At 39.2% G+C, this 14,028-nt stretch overlaps 1 protein-coding gene across 7 annotated transcripts in view; it reads right to left on the minus strand.

Annotated features, from left to right (window-relative positions):
• The window catches only part of ATP2C1 (ATPase secretory pathway Ca2+ transporting 1), a 62,411-nt gene that overhangs the window by 40,574 nt on the left and 7,809 nt on the right, over positions 1-14,028 (minus strand). Inside the window, exons 1-2 of one of the 7 annotated variants that reach the window (XM_039706833.1) lie at positions 4,469-4,568; positions 3,666-3,816 (exon numbers count right to left, since the gene is read on the minus strand). The exons of 1 other annotated variant lie outside the window; for it this stretch is intronic. In XM_039706833.1, coding sequence (XP_039562767.1) covers positions 3,666-3,671 — 6 coding nt within the window. In that variant the 5' untranslated portion in view covers positions 3,672-3,816; positions 4,469-4,568. Of the gene's footprint in view, positions 1-3,587; positions 4,087-4,123; positions 4,262-4,468; positions 4,569-14,028 lie in introns of those variants that run through there. 5 more of the 7 variants (XM_039706825.1, XM_039706844.1, XM_039706855.1 and 2 more) reach the window with 5 other exon arrangements.

Here is a 14,028-nt window from a genome sequence, read left to right on the forward strand (position 1 = left end):
TTGGATATTACTTAATGAACAACTGATGATGCCACTCTGGAACCATTTAATTTGTTTCCAAGCCACTGCTGCTGCAGACATCCCTCCCCCCTCTGTCGTCTGCTGCATGTACACACACTCCACCCCTTCATTAGTACTTACAGCTGCCTAATCCATGATGAGCCAGTCCAGGGTGCTAAAACTCACTGCCTCCAAAACCCAAAATCTATTCACTGATCTTCAATCTTATAACTTAGCAACTAAGCCCATTTTTGTCATTTAAAAAAACCCACCAAAACTAAAAACCACCACCCATGAAACTCACCAGGAAATTCAACTGCACTTCCAGCACAAGACAAACAAAAATTATTGATCTGTCAGGATTTTATGAAGAACTAAAGTACCTTTTTCTAAGAAATAAAACAGTCTTCACTTACATCTCCCTATTTATCCAATCATCACAATTATCCTGAAATTACTACAGACTATAGGCTGAAGTTAACCATCATCTTTGAAGATTACCTAAAATTAACTAGGACTCAAAACAATGAGGATCAAGGAGGATTTCTGAATCACCACACAATGTTTTATTACATGCAGCAAGTCTGGTCTGAATTTTTGTATCAACCGTCCACATGATTTTGGGAAAACCTTTTTTGCAGAAAAATGTTACTTTGACCTCTTCCATTCAGGTCTTAATGATATGAAAATGAATCCTACCTAAAGGCCTTGAAAACAAAACAGGACTCCTATTTAACAATTTGCATTTGTGGTCATGGTCTGACCACAAAGAAGCTCAAAGCCTATGAAACCTGTTCTTTATTTTTCTACTAAAAGGCAGACTTCTGCAAGGTGATCATGATTCAAACAAACAGACTAAATCACAATCTAAAAGACGTTGATAAGAGGGAGAAAAAAATTTATGACTACATTACAAAAAATTACTTGAAATGGCCAGAAGTATCAATGGAGAGATCCAAAATTTACAAAACTGTTTTGTCTATGCAGGATTTCCTTAACTGCCTACAGTTTAAGAAAAAGCTCCTCTTATGGAAAGAAGCCACAAAATTCATTCTTTCCAAATGGAAATACAATCATTCCTCTAAATCATAGGTTTATGATCAAGCAGAAGTCTTCCTATGATGGGAAATTCTCTCTTCCCCATTTACCATGAGAAACATGAGCTTTTGTGGAAGTTCAATCAACCCAACACAAGAAACAGGAACCACAAAGTCTCAGGACAAAACATTAATCAGGCTGGACATAAATACATAATACTGCTTATGAGTACTGAATTAACACTGAAAAACATCACTTTTCCTAACCATCTCATCACTTCCCCATCTTGAATATTCATTCAAAAAAAGGAGGAAAAAAACCCTAAAATCTGCCATCTCTTGCCCAATATCCAAACCTAAGACACTTTCCAAACACGTACTTGAGGGAAAAAAAAAACTTACATACATTCTAAATGTAGTCTTTGTAACTCAAGACTACAAAGATTATTCAGCTGTAGCTAGGAAAAAATACATTAAGGAACATCAAGAGTGCTGAGAAGCTCCAATATGAAAGCCGTTGGTGTCTAGCTGCCTCAAAATGTCACACTGAGAGAAAAAGAAGGGCTCAGAAATACCAAGAACACCCAAACAGACAGTACAGAGTTGTAAATATCCATGCCCATCTGGAGACTCAATTAATTATGAGATGGAGGAATATGGGAGCAGAAATAGTGGAGAAGTAATTCATGTCTTCAGAGAACCACTTCAGTTTTTTTATCATACATCATTTTCTCCTGCCCCCATAAGCCTACCCCATTTTGAAAACCCTCAATAAACCACAGCCTTTATTTTTGCCTTTGAAATATGCATCTGATCTTATTTTAAAGAATTTTCTCCTAGCCAAAGCTTTTTTAATGTTATTTCTATCATAGAAATATTACTAATTTTTATGCATAGTTTATTTATTCCATAAGAAATGCCATCTTTGTGTATTTGGAAGAATAGAACACAGAGCCACTCTTATCACACACAACTCGACTGTACACTCCATCTATGATACACTATTTATTTGGTAACAGAACTGCAAGGTATTAAAAGTCTTTCTGCCGTTTGGGTTTTGGCACACAGATACTTTTTTTCCCTTAAGTGTAATTCTATTCAGCGCTATTATCTCTGCTTGCCTACCCCTGCTCCTGGGCGTTGCCCATTCAAAACCCTTTCACTTGCAACAGTGACTGCACCGCAAAGCACTGACCCCACTTCTGTCAGCTATCCAGCCTCTAAAAACAAAGACCAATCTTCTAGAGGTGCTCTGTGCACTTCAAAATTCCTGCTACCTAACAAGATCCATGCTCTTCTTTACAAATATTCAGCTGGAGGCCATGATCAATAAAATCTAATATTCTAACATGATTTTAAAGTTAGAAGAAAGTTCTGAAATGCTAGATGATAGCAACCTACATACACAGTTTTCAATGTGGGTTGGACTTCACATCTACCACAACTTTCCAGTCATCCACGACAACCACATTTCAAATCAGAAAAATATCCAACCATAAAAAATAACTTAGGTCTATCCCTCAATCTCAATTTAGTTCTTCATTCAAGTCAAACAATTAAAAAAACAGAGAGGGGTGGGAGGAAAAAGAGCACCTAACACGTGATGTAACAACCTGTAGCAAAGGAAACCCAGTAGCCACCTAAACCCCTGCCCATTTTCAGAGAATAGTGATGACACTGGGGGGGGGAGGGAGGGTATCAATGATTCTTTGCTTATATATATATATATACAGTAAAAAAATACATTTTAGAGATTTTCAACATACAAACAGAAGGAGAAACAAACAAAACGAAAAAAAACCCAAATCAATTAAGTTCACAGTCACTGTTACAATGCACAGGGGCTTTCAAGGTTCCCAGAGCATAAGCTTACATATATACAGTAAAAAAAAATTAGATATTTTCAACATACAGAGTCAAACAGAAGGAGAAACAAACAAAACAAAAAAAAAAAACCCAAATCAATTAAGTACACAGTCACTGTTACAATGCACAGGGGCTTTCAAGGTTCCCAGAGCATAAACTGAAGGCCAGAAGGAGAACACTGAAATAATTCCCCATGTTAAGTAATTTCCAAATTAGACAAGAAGGGGAAAGCATAATAGATCTACTTCTTTCAGTACTCAAAACTTCAGTGTCACTTTTTAATTAAATACTGTCCAAGAGAGCAAATTTGAGTCATTTTCAAGAACACATAAACACACAAAATATTTCAGAGTAAAAGGCAACTAATGCTTCTCAATCTCACGCTGAAATATAAATTTAGGAGAATCATGTAATGTAAGCTAATGCCAAGCAACTAATTCTAAGAAGCTTCTGTCTAAATGAAATATTTCTATTCCAAACACACAGAGCACAATAGATACCTTGTATACGAAGAAAGAATAAAATCTGTCTGACTATTAGTTCAAACAAGCAGCAGCACAAATAAAGAAAAACGATGATGCTACAAATCTTAAGACTCGAAATGCAGATCAAAATCCCTACCACAAGATTAGCACACGAGAGCAACCCTGCCAACCCCTGGAACGGTAAAACATACACACGCACCAGTAGGAGTTGTCACCAAATTGCATGCAAAAATCCTCTTAGCTCCAATGAAGTCAGTGACTCTGATGAGACCTTTACCTTCATTTTCCATCGAAATTGTACTTGAGTCGATAGTTACAAAAGTCTTTAGCAACAGCAGCGCTGGAGCGGGAGCGGAAAGGTGAGGAGAGAAATGCCCCAAGATCCCAGGCAATCACAGCGCTCCCTTTGCCCCCACCTGCAGCAACATCTGCAAGAGAAACCAACGCTAAAAGAGGAAAAAAATATTAAAAAAAAAAAACTCCAACGAAATAAAAAGCCGTATAGGCTGCCCAGCGCAGAGCAGCACACCCAGGGAGCCCGCAGAGCTGCCAGAGACCACCGCGGATGAGGATTAGGATTAGCCGCCCAGCAGCTCCAGCAACACGGAGGAGCAGCGCCGCCGCTTCCCCCTCGCCACCAGCGCCTCTAACAGCCTCGTCCCGCCCGGGGAGGGGCGTTCGCTCCTAAAAATAAACCCTCACCCCAAGTAACCCCCTTCCCCGCTCTGCCCGCACCCCGCATCCTCGGCGCCAGGCGGGAGGCAGGGGAGAGGCGAAGGGAAGCGCTGCCTGCCCGAAGCGACCCCCGCCCGCAGCCCCCTCGGCCGCCCGGCCCCGCCCGCACCGTAGCGCAGGCCGCGGGGCAGCGCGGGGGGGCGGCTGGGGCAGCGGAGCCCACACACGCCCGCCGCCCCCGCTGCCGGCCCGCTGCCCGGTACCCCCGAGCGGCGGAGCCGCCTCACCCGCAGCGCCGGGCGGCTCCGCAGGGTGCGGGAGCCGAGCCGCGCCGCGGTTGGAAATGAACGCGTGCGAACGCCCGGCCCCTGCAGGGAGCCATGGAGGCGCCCGCCCGGTACCCACCTCGCCCCTGCCGCGAGAAGGCGGATCCAGGCGGCGTTGAGCGGCCGGCGCGGGGAGCGAGGAGCGGCGGGCTGTGCTGAGGGGCCCGGCCCGTGCCCGCGGGCCCGCCGCCAGCGCCCGCTGCCAAAGCCGGCCCTCCTGGCGTGGGAAAACAACCCCGTCATTCCCGCCCGCCTCAGAGCGCTGCTCTGCTGCCCTCCCATGTAAACCGGGGTCACGCACATGGAGTAGAATCAGAATCGTCAAGGCTGGAAAAGAAAGCCTTTAAGATGATCCAGCCCAACTGTGCCCCCAGCACTGCCACTGAGAGCCCTAACCCACTAAACCATAACGCTCAGTGCCAAATCCAGACCCTTCTTGAACACTTCCAGAAATGGTGGCTCCATAACCTCCCTTGGCAGCCTATTGGAACACCTGATCACCCTAAAAGTAATTTTTTTTTTTCTAATAGTAGGAATCTCCCCAGAGTCATCTTAAAGCCTTGGGTAGATCCTATTGGAGTTACAGTACAGCCAGACTAGGGTGGCAGCCCTGGTTCATTTTGCACCACTGCATTATGATATGTTATCAAAATATATGATGTAAATGTTAGCAAAAAAAAAATCAACTCAATAAAAAAATCTTAAAACACATCAGGTAACTATTTTAAAGGTAGGTTTTAGCTATCAGTTATGGAACCACCAACCCTAATAACTAGTTTAATTCGGGGGGGGAGGGGAATGCTTTATCAACTCAATTATGTTCATCTTGACACCAAAGGAGTATTATTTGAAACTATAGTTGTAATGCTGAGCTCTTCGGCTGGGGAAGTTTTTAAGTAAAAGTAACTTCCACTGAGATGATTCATTTTAATTTAAGGTATGATGTACACTACCAGTAAGAACAAAATACCTTTGACTTTCAAGGTCAAAATCTATTGAAGACGTGCTAATTGTAGGCTTTACATCCCATTTCTAAAGGAGCAGTGAAAAAAGGTCTGAAAAAAGCACTTGCATTGACATCTCATGATTAACGACCTGTCACCTTGGCTTTGTTTTTCTTAAGCAGCTGAAGAAACCAAACTCAGTCTTTGTCAGTTCATAAGCAGCATTTAACAGAACTAAATTTTAGCATTTCAAATTAATCTCACAACCCATAATCGCATGCCCCTTGAAGCTAAAGAGCATCCTCGCGTCTTTTGAAGCTTTTGAATATAACTTTGAGTGCTAATGTAATATAGATTTGTCAATATATTTTGAGAAGTAAAGAAGAGTTACAAGTGTTTTCTTAAAGTAAAGGCTCCAGATATTTGCATTCAGGAAATTAAGATGACAACAGGCAGGTTAATAGTTTGAGGTTACCTAGTACCTAATTACTAATGTAATATAGATTTGTCAATACATTTTGAGAAGAAGAGTTACAAGTGTTGCCTTCAAGTAAACGCTCCAGATATTTGCATTCAGGAAATTAAGATGACAACAGGCAGGTTAATAGTTTGAGGTTACCTAGTACCTAATTTCTGACCTGCCCCATATAGTTGCCATGTTAATTGAGTATCTCCATGGTTACTCCATGAAGTATCCCACTGCAAGTCCGAGACAGCACTTCTGTTAACTAAATGAAAGCAAGCTAAGAACCCTTCCAAGACACTCATGACATGCTCACAGTTGTAATGCCACAATTTCAACACAAAACTGATGCACCCAACAAGAAAAACATTTAGTTACTTTGTTAAAACAGGTAGGTCTTGCTTTCAATATCATATGCTATCATTAAATATTAAAAACTTAGGTAAATATTTCATGGAGAAAAAACCAAAACCTGTAGGTCCTAATACTGCTTACATCCACAACATGTTTGCACTTATTTATATTGTGAAAAGTTTTGGGGAGAAGAGTGGGAGTTCCTGCACACTATTGATATTGTTCACAATTGAGACCTAAATGTCTGTGACAAAGTCTGCATACTAAGAAACATTCTGTGTTCACGTATCTCACAAGAAAAGAAGTCAAAAGCAAGTCTACTCTATAGCAACAACTAAAAAGGTTTGTCTTTGAGATTTAATTTTTTTCACATTATGTACATCTACCAGTATTAGAGCCTGTGGTGCTGCCAGGCAGCTGGGAAGTGCCACTTCAGCGTGATACAAGGATTATATCCATCCTTGAAAAATATATTACGGTTTCTGCCATATTCCACACATGCAAACAGTGGCTGTTTAATAAAAAATGCTCAAAGTACTTTATTTACAACTGCTGGTAAATGTTGTTTCTTCACAAATCCCGTCCTTAATGTGAGCTTGATTCACAAGAGTATGAGGACAGCCTTAATATCTTCAGGAAGCCTCATTAAAGTGTGTGGCAAAGACATTATTTGGCAAACCAAAGCACATTATTAAAATATGATTGTAGAGATAAGTCTGAAATTAAAAAATTGTTTGGCTTACAGTAACCTGTTGTAGCCAGTTGTACTCACAAACTACAATAATATTTGTTTTACTTCTTTTAATCTTAAAAAAAATTCTTGCAATGAAATGCTGCCCTGAATTTCCAGTAAGCAAACATGTCTAGCCCAAACAGAATAATTCCAGTGAAAATACGTATACAAACCAGAAAAATGTACACAAACAGTCCTTATGTCTAAGTTAGAATCTGTTTTTTTGAAAAGTACTTGAAAGAATATGCTGTGCTGATAGCTTTGGAGGGGAAAAGACTGATTTTTGGTGGTTGTTAGCATTTTTTCTTTCTAGTTCATAGTCATGAAAATACTTCATAAATGCAAACAAACCTTCTGGAAATAGGTTTACATTCAGGAGAGTGGAGTTTCATGAGTGTTCAATGGCAGCTTAGCAGCCCCCTGCCCAAGGTGTTCTCCTTCTCTTGCTGCGTTACCAGGTTTCAGTGCCACACAGCACCACCTTTGTGCTCTGCATCAACAAAAAGAGGTTCCTGCCACCCAACCACCACCACCCCATCCCCTTCCTGTCCTTTTCCCCATGAAATTCCCATCATTTACCTCCTATCCATGGCCACGTCAGACTTTGCCTTCTGTAAGTGGCTGTCAGCAGCAGGCAGCCAGGAGATTATTTCAGACCCACAACCCCAGACTGACCCACACCTGGATTCATGTGGGAACTGATTCATGTCTGGAATAACCCAGCACATCAGTGAATACAGATTTCACTACTTAAATCAGAGGTGGTTGTTCTGGCACAGCCAAAAGGGTAGAACAGGTATGGGGTACATGAATAGGTACTCCTGCTTTCAGTACTTTCTTTTCTCCCTTAGGCTTTCAAGGGTAAAAACTAATGATTTGATAAACGGAACTGGTTGTCTAGGTTTTGATTACTTATTGGGTTTTATAAGAGCCAGCTGTAAAAAAGCATACATAACTTCTGTATGAATCTAGAAGCAATCCAAAATGCTGGGTTTAGCTGCCTTTGTATTTCTTCAGAAGAATTAAAGGCTTCTGGAAAGCTTGGAAAAATTCAACATTAGTAAATACATTATATTCCAGGAAGTACCATCAATCAGTTGGAAGGGAAAAAGGGAGAATTCACTCTAATGACATAAAACAGATAGGCCTTAACCTGCAGTTTGTTTATATGAACTTGAAGTTTGGTTTAATCTTTGGGATCTTGACCAATTCAGCTTCTTCTCAATGGCTCCCATGTTCTACAGCACTACCAAAAGCAGCAAAATGTATTTTAAACATAACAAGGATATCTATAACTGCATGGTTCACAGATTAGATATTTATTACACAGAACTTTGTTGAAGCTACTTTGCAGACCATGACAGCATTTGAAATACTTGTTGCTCTGAAGTGAGCTTCCAGATTTTTTTAAAATATTGTTTTATAGTGTCCTTCTCAAGATGCATTTGTTTAAAGCTTGTCAGTGTTGAGTAATGCTACTGAAATCTATTACAAATTTTGTTAATCCCATAGGAATTTATATATACATTATAACAAGAGACATTTTTCTGAGCCATATCAATGATAATATTTTAATATGGACAAAGCTTTCTATAGGACTTCAGTTTGGGTCAGAAAGGGTTAGTATATGATCCTTCTGTCAAAACAGGCTTCTCCACTGCCTGCTTGCTTGCTTTAGATATAACTTAAACATCCCTTAATACACTGATCATAAATTAGCTTTCATGGAAGAAGAAAACAGGTTTCTGGTAAGACAGACTTCCATTTGATGTAATCAAATTTTTTGTTGTCTTTCATCTGGAAGTCAAAAACTCACCAGTGTTTTTACAGTCCTCTACAGAGTTCTTGTATGACTGGAGTCCAGACAGGGGAGCTTCTCATTTACATGCTTTAAATGGGACATCATTTGTAAAGCCTGTTGCAAATTTCATCTCCCCATCCTTTCCATCCATGCTTTTCAACTGATAGCAGATAGAAGCAATCACCTCATCTCCAAACTGAATTCTCCAGAGGAACACCCAAGGCAAGTCCACCTGAAGTTCAAATGTTATGTCTGTGTGTGTGTGTGTATAAAATCAGTTCAAGTTTAAAAGAAGAAAAATGATACAGTTTTCCCAAAGGAAATAAGTGTTCATTTAATTTTATAATTCTGAGCATGTTAGGATGTAAGAAACATAACTACATTTTCAAATTACCTTAGCTCAGCCCTGCCTTGACACTGTGCAATTATGCTAATTAAGGAACTTTGGTTTATGGAAGTCTTAAATTATATTTCACTGATTTTTAAAGCACTTGAATTTAACCGTGTCATCCCTTCCCTAAGCAGCATCCCTACCAATATTCTACATTCAGAGAAGGGGTGCAGCACCACAGCATTTTAAGGTTGACATAAAATGAGGCTTCTGTGATTGCCCTTCTGCTGGTGCCAAGTTCTGCATTGGCCCTGACATTCTCCTCTCTTGATAACTTAGCTCAGAAGGACTGATCTAGCCAAGAAGAAAGCTTGCCTCAAAAAAGGCTTTACTGCTGAACTCCCAAAACTAGTGGAGGAAGGTAGTGGAAAATAGTGACAGGATTAAAAACTTTAATCAGTTTCAACTGTTGTGAATGTATACTCAGAGCATTCAAGAAAATCAGGTTTAATTTATCCTTCAGGCAAAGTTAATTCATTTTCTGACCATAGCACTCAACTTATCTCAAACCTGCATTTCATCTCCCATACTTTTCTTCTTTAATACCTTCCATCTCAAGAGCATATTCAATATTCACCTGCTATTTTCTTCCTTCAGCTGCACTACTTTGAAATAGTTAAAAATATTAATTGCACATTTTCCAGAGGGGTTTCCCTTCCCTTTATTTAGGACTCACAGAGATCTTCAGCTGTTTCTGTTTTCCTGTCAGTCAGTGACTGTTTTCAAAGCTAACTACTCCAGTAAAAGTTTCACTGCTAATGTGGAAGCTCTCAAGTGCCTCTATCCTATCTACTGGAGGCTTCACATTTCCAGAGACATTTTGTGAAGTAAAGATCTAGTTTCACATTGCCTGTAAAAGACAGCCAAGAAACATGTGCACTATAATTGGAATATGCTGTGAAGCAAGTTACTATTGGAAATCTTGGCTCAGGCAGGCAAAATGCCTTGTTAGGATGTCTGCTACAGGACAAAGACTCCACTCCTCTGCATTGCCAGCTGCAACTACCATCATGTTGTGGCCTGAATACAGCAGAAGGTGGAAAACTCTTCCCTATGTCTTTCTGGAGGATTACTGCAATTTATTACATGGCAAAGAAGGCACCCCATTTACTTCTAAATTATTTCAGTTATGTTATAGCAAGCTGTCTGTGGTGGAGAATAAAGACATTTCAACAATGAAACTATAAACAGCTAAAAAAACCACAGCAATAGCAAAGTTTGAATTTCATTTGAATTGATTCAAGGTTAATGTGCCAAGAATTTCAGGAATGCTGCATATATTACAGACAAGTAAGCTTGCCAAGACTCTCTTGGAAATTCTTCTTCAAGGCTATGGGTGAGAGCAAAACAGGGCAAAGGTAATACTCAGTGAGGAGCTGGCAGTTAATAAACAGATGTTTACATAGTTATACGATTTTGGCTTCTGGCAAGAATATGATGATTTATTTGATAACACACTTAAGCATAATATGTTGGGTTGTGAAATTTTATTCAGACTCAGAGCCAAAAAATGTTATCAAGCAAAAGCATGTGGCAGCTTTTCAGGTTGGGAGGAATTAGTTACAAACTTTTGTTTTACAGGAGAGCCATATACCTTTTTATTTTTAGTATTACTGCAACTTTCGTGTAAATGGAGCCAAAAATACAGAGGATTTTTTCCTCCCTTATGTCTTAAAAAGGGTGGTCTGAGGTCACATTTTTAAAGCTGATAAAAGCAATTAAGCATGCTTCTATTGCTACTACGGGCTCTATTGTAAAGACCCCTAACTTTAAGATAGACTCAACTGGTGAATTGAAAGACTAAATCTGTATTCAGATGCTCTCTTAGTCAAAGTTAACAATAAGACTGCAGGGGGAGGAATAAAAACTGCACACGCAGGTTATGTAAAATTTAGAAACTTAGTAAAGTACACTTAGAAAAAATACCCAAATTTAACAAGGTTGTTCTGACCTCACTCCCCATCCAACTACACAAGCTTGTACTAGGACAAAGTGGAGGTGGGAGCAAGTGCTCAGGAGTGTCTCCATATCACTACTAATGAATATCAAACTTCAGCACTAGGGAATTAAAAAGCAAACACACATTTCACAGAAGGCTCCTGTCTGTCCTGAAAATAGGTACTAAAATATTACCCAGCAACATCACCATGTTTAGTAGCCTCACTCTAAATAATAGATCACATATTCAGTTCATGCATCACCAAAGGTTGGATACAGCCCCAGCTGAAAGTGACAGGAGTGGATATGGGAGGGACAAACCCCACAGCTATATCATATAAACTGGGAGAGTATATTCCAGCAGCCTGTCACAATGGGAAGGTTGAAAGGGCCCTGAGGTGCCCTTCTGTCTCCCAGTAATTCAGCAGCTAATGTCAGCTGCATTCTGTGCATCTGCAACAAGCCAAGAAGCACCAGAGGATTTCATTTAAAAAGAGTTGAAACTCATATCATAGACCCTCCTCCCCACCATCTGGCTAGTGGGGACATTCAGTACAATTCAGCATGGCAACTGCCTATTCAGAAGGAAGAAAAAAAACCCATTTCTCATTCAGGAAAAAAAATAGGCAGTTCCCATTCCATCTTTGAGGGCCTCCAGCCTAATCCAGATCTGTTGAGGAGTTCTGAGGATAAAACTCTATAATTAGAGTACAGAAACTAGTAGTGATAAATCAGCAAAAATCTTGTTTCCTATTTGAAGTTCAGGCTTAAAGTAAATTTTAACCCTGAATTTCCTATATACTATTCAAAACTTGACCAGAATATTTTGATATCTAATGAGAGACATGGTTTTTATCCTACTTATTTCATCTGTCATATAATAAATTTAAGGTCAGAAGATTATCTTAGGTTGTATTAAGATATTGTTATGAGAACATATCTATCACATCACATCAATATATTGTACATTTTATGTTTATATGATTTCTATTATATCTATGATTTACTTGATCATAAATCTGCTTATCATTAGTTTCTCTATTATTGTGTTCTACCAAATAATAAATCTATCCAGCCATATATCTATGACTTATTTAATATGCAAAAATAAAACCATACCAAGATGTAAATATTTCTGATCCATCAGTCATTCACCTGTGGAAAATCATCCATCCAGTGAAAAAACAAAACAATCATTGGGAGCCTCTGACATTGAAGTAGCAACATGGATTAATCAGAAATTACTTACGTGTGTATGCATTGAGAACCAAAATCATGATTTTGCTTCTCTTGGAGTTGCAAAACAGGACTCCTGGAGTATTTCTTCATTAGATACAGATTTCAGTAAGCCGGGTGTTTTTAAGAACTCATCTTTCATGTCTCCCACAATTTTCACTCCAAATTGTTTTCCCTTTTTGAAAATTTGATCTTTGGTTGTTTACAGCCTCACATCTTCAACATTTATGTACAGTGATGCTGTTTTTCTCTTCCAGGGACAGATTATAAAGGATGTAGAATAAACTAACCTTGGTGTTGCATTATAAGGTCTGTTTTATCCAAAACCATAGCCTCACTGCAATATCTAAAGGAAGAGAGCTAGGTTTGAATAAATTAAGCTTTGCATCAATTCAGCTGTTACATCCTACAAAGTGTAATCAAGATACTGCTTCTAGGGTCAAAGCGTAAAGAATGCAGAACTGTAGCAGAGAAGCTGAAAATTGGTAAGGAAAAATAAAGTCCATTTTCAGACTTGCCAAAACTTCTAAGACAGCATTTCCTTTTGCAGTTTGTAGCAAAAGGAATACCACCATTTCCTCCACCAAGCCCTAGGTCACCTAAGAAGTGCATCCACACCAAAGAAAAAAACAAGTGACTTCATTTTTACAATTCTGCACACAATGGCTTCTGATCCCAATGGGAACTTCTTAGCAAATATTTTCTGATGACTTTCAGATTAATTGCAGGTATGCAAGCTTCACAAGTACTTATCTTTAAGTAACTCTTTTCTCTCTTTTTTTTTTTTTTATATTTAAATGATTTTGCAGTAGCCTAGTCATTGGTGACAGTAATTCCAAGCAACCTTTTAAAATAGCTGTGGCATGACATCCTGTCCTTCCATGTGAAATTAGCCCTGCCCAAACACAGAGCCTTTTGCAGCACTGTAACTGAAGGAGCAGCTACGTGAAATTTGGTCAGGTTTAAAAGTTTCCAGCAGCAATGCCAGCACTTCTGAGTCCTATACATAGGATGATGGCAAATATTATTTTATTTTAGCTCTCAGTAAAAATGCCATGTGTTACTATGAAATACGACCACTATTATTAAGATTGCTTTTACTAATTCAGGTTCCCTGCTTTGTCTTCAGGGCTGGGCATAGGCTGTAGCTGCCTATAACAAACTTCATGTGAATGCAAAGCAAATACCATAAAGAGGCTTGACATGGCCTGAATGCCAGGGGAAGGTCAGAATCCAAAGCCTGGTGCCTATAATACTGCTGTGTTTAAGCTTTTGTAGTTTGTGGGCTTTAATATTGTATTGTTTGATATTACAAGCTGGTTCATGGAATGGTGCCATTGTATCAAAGAAGTTTGCCTATGTTGAAAAAAGGCTTCTAATCCTTTTAGTTGAATAGAAAATCTGGAAGGCATGAACTTCAAAACTTGAATAGAAAGGCCAAATGAAATTTCTCTGAAAAGAAATCAGAATTTGAAAGGGTAATTCATTTTTGTAGTGTTTGTGATTGACAATCCTGGAATTTCTAACACTCAAGAACATTTCACCTTTCACATTTTTAATACCTCTTCAGCAGTTTCTGCTCTGATTATTTTTAAAATATGGTTAAAAAGTAGCCCTGCTATATTTGTCTAATTTCCTGGGGAGAAACGTAAATAAATATATTTATTTAGTGTTACTGAGTGCTCATGAGCACAGTAACTCTTAATTGTAATACATGGTCGGTACATCTGATGATGCAAGAAGCTAATTTTGATAAGGCACAGCTGAGGAAATTCAGTT

This window comes from Passer montanus, unplaced genomic scaffold, assembly GCF_014805655.1.
Source record: "Passer montanus isolate IOZ18808 unplaced genomic scaffold, ASM1480565v1 scaffold10, whole genome shotgun sequence".
NCBI lineage: Eukaryota > Metazoa > Chordata > Aves > Passeriformes > Passeridae > Passer > Passer montanus.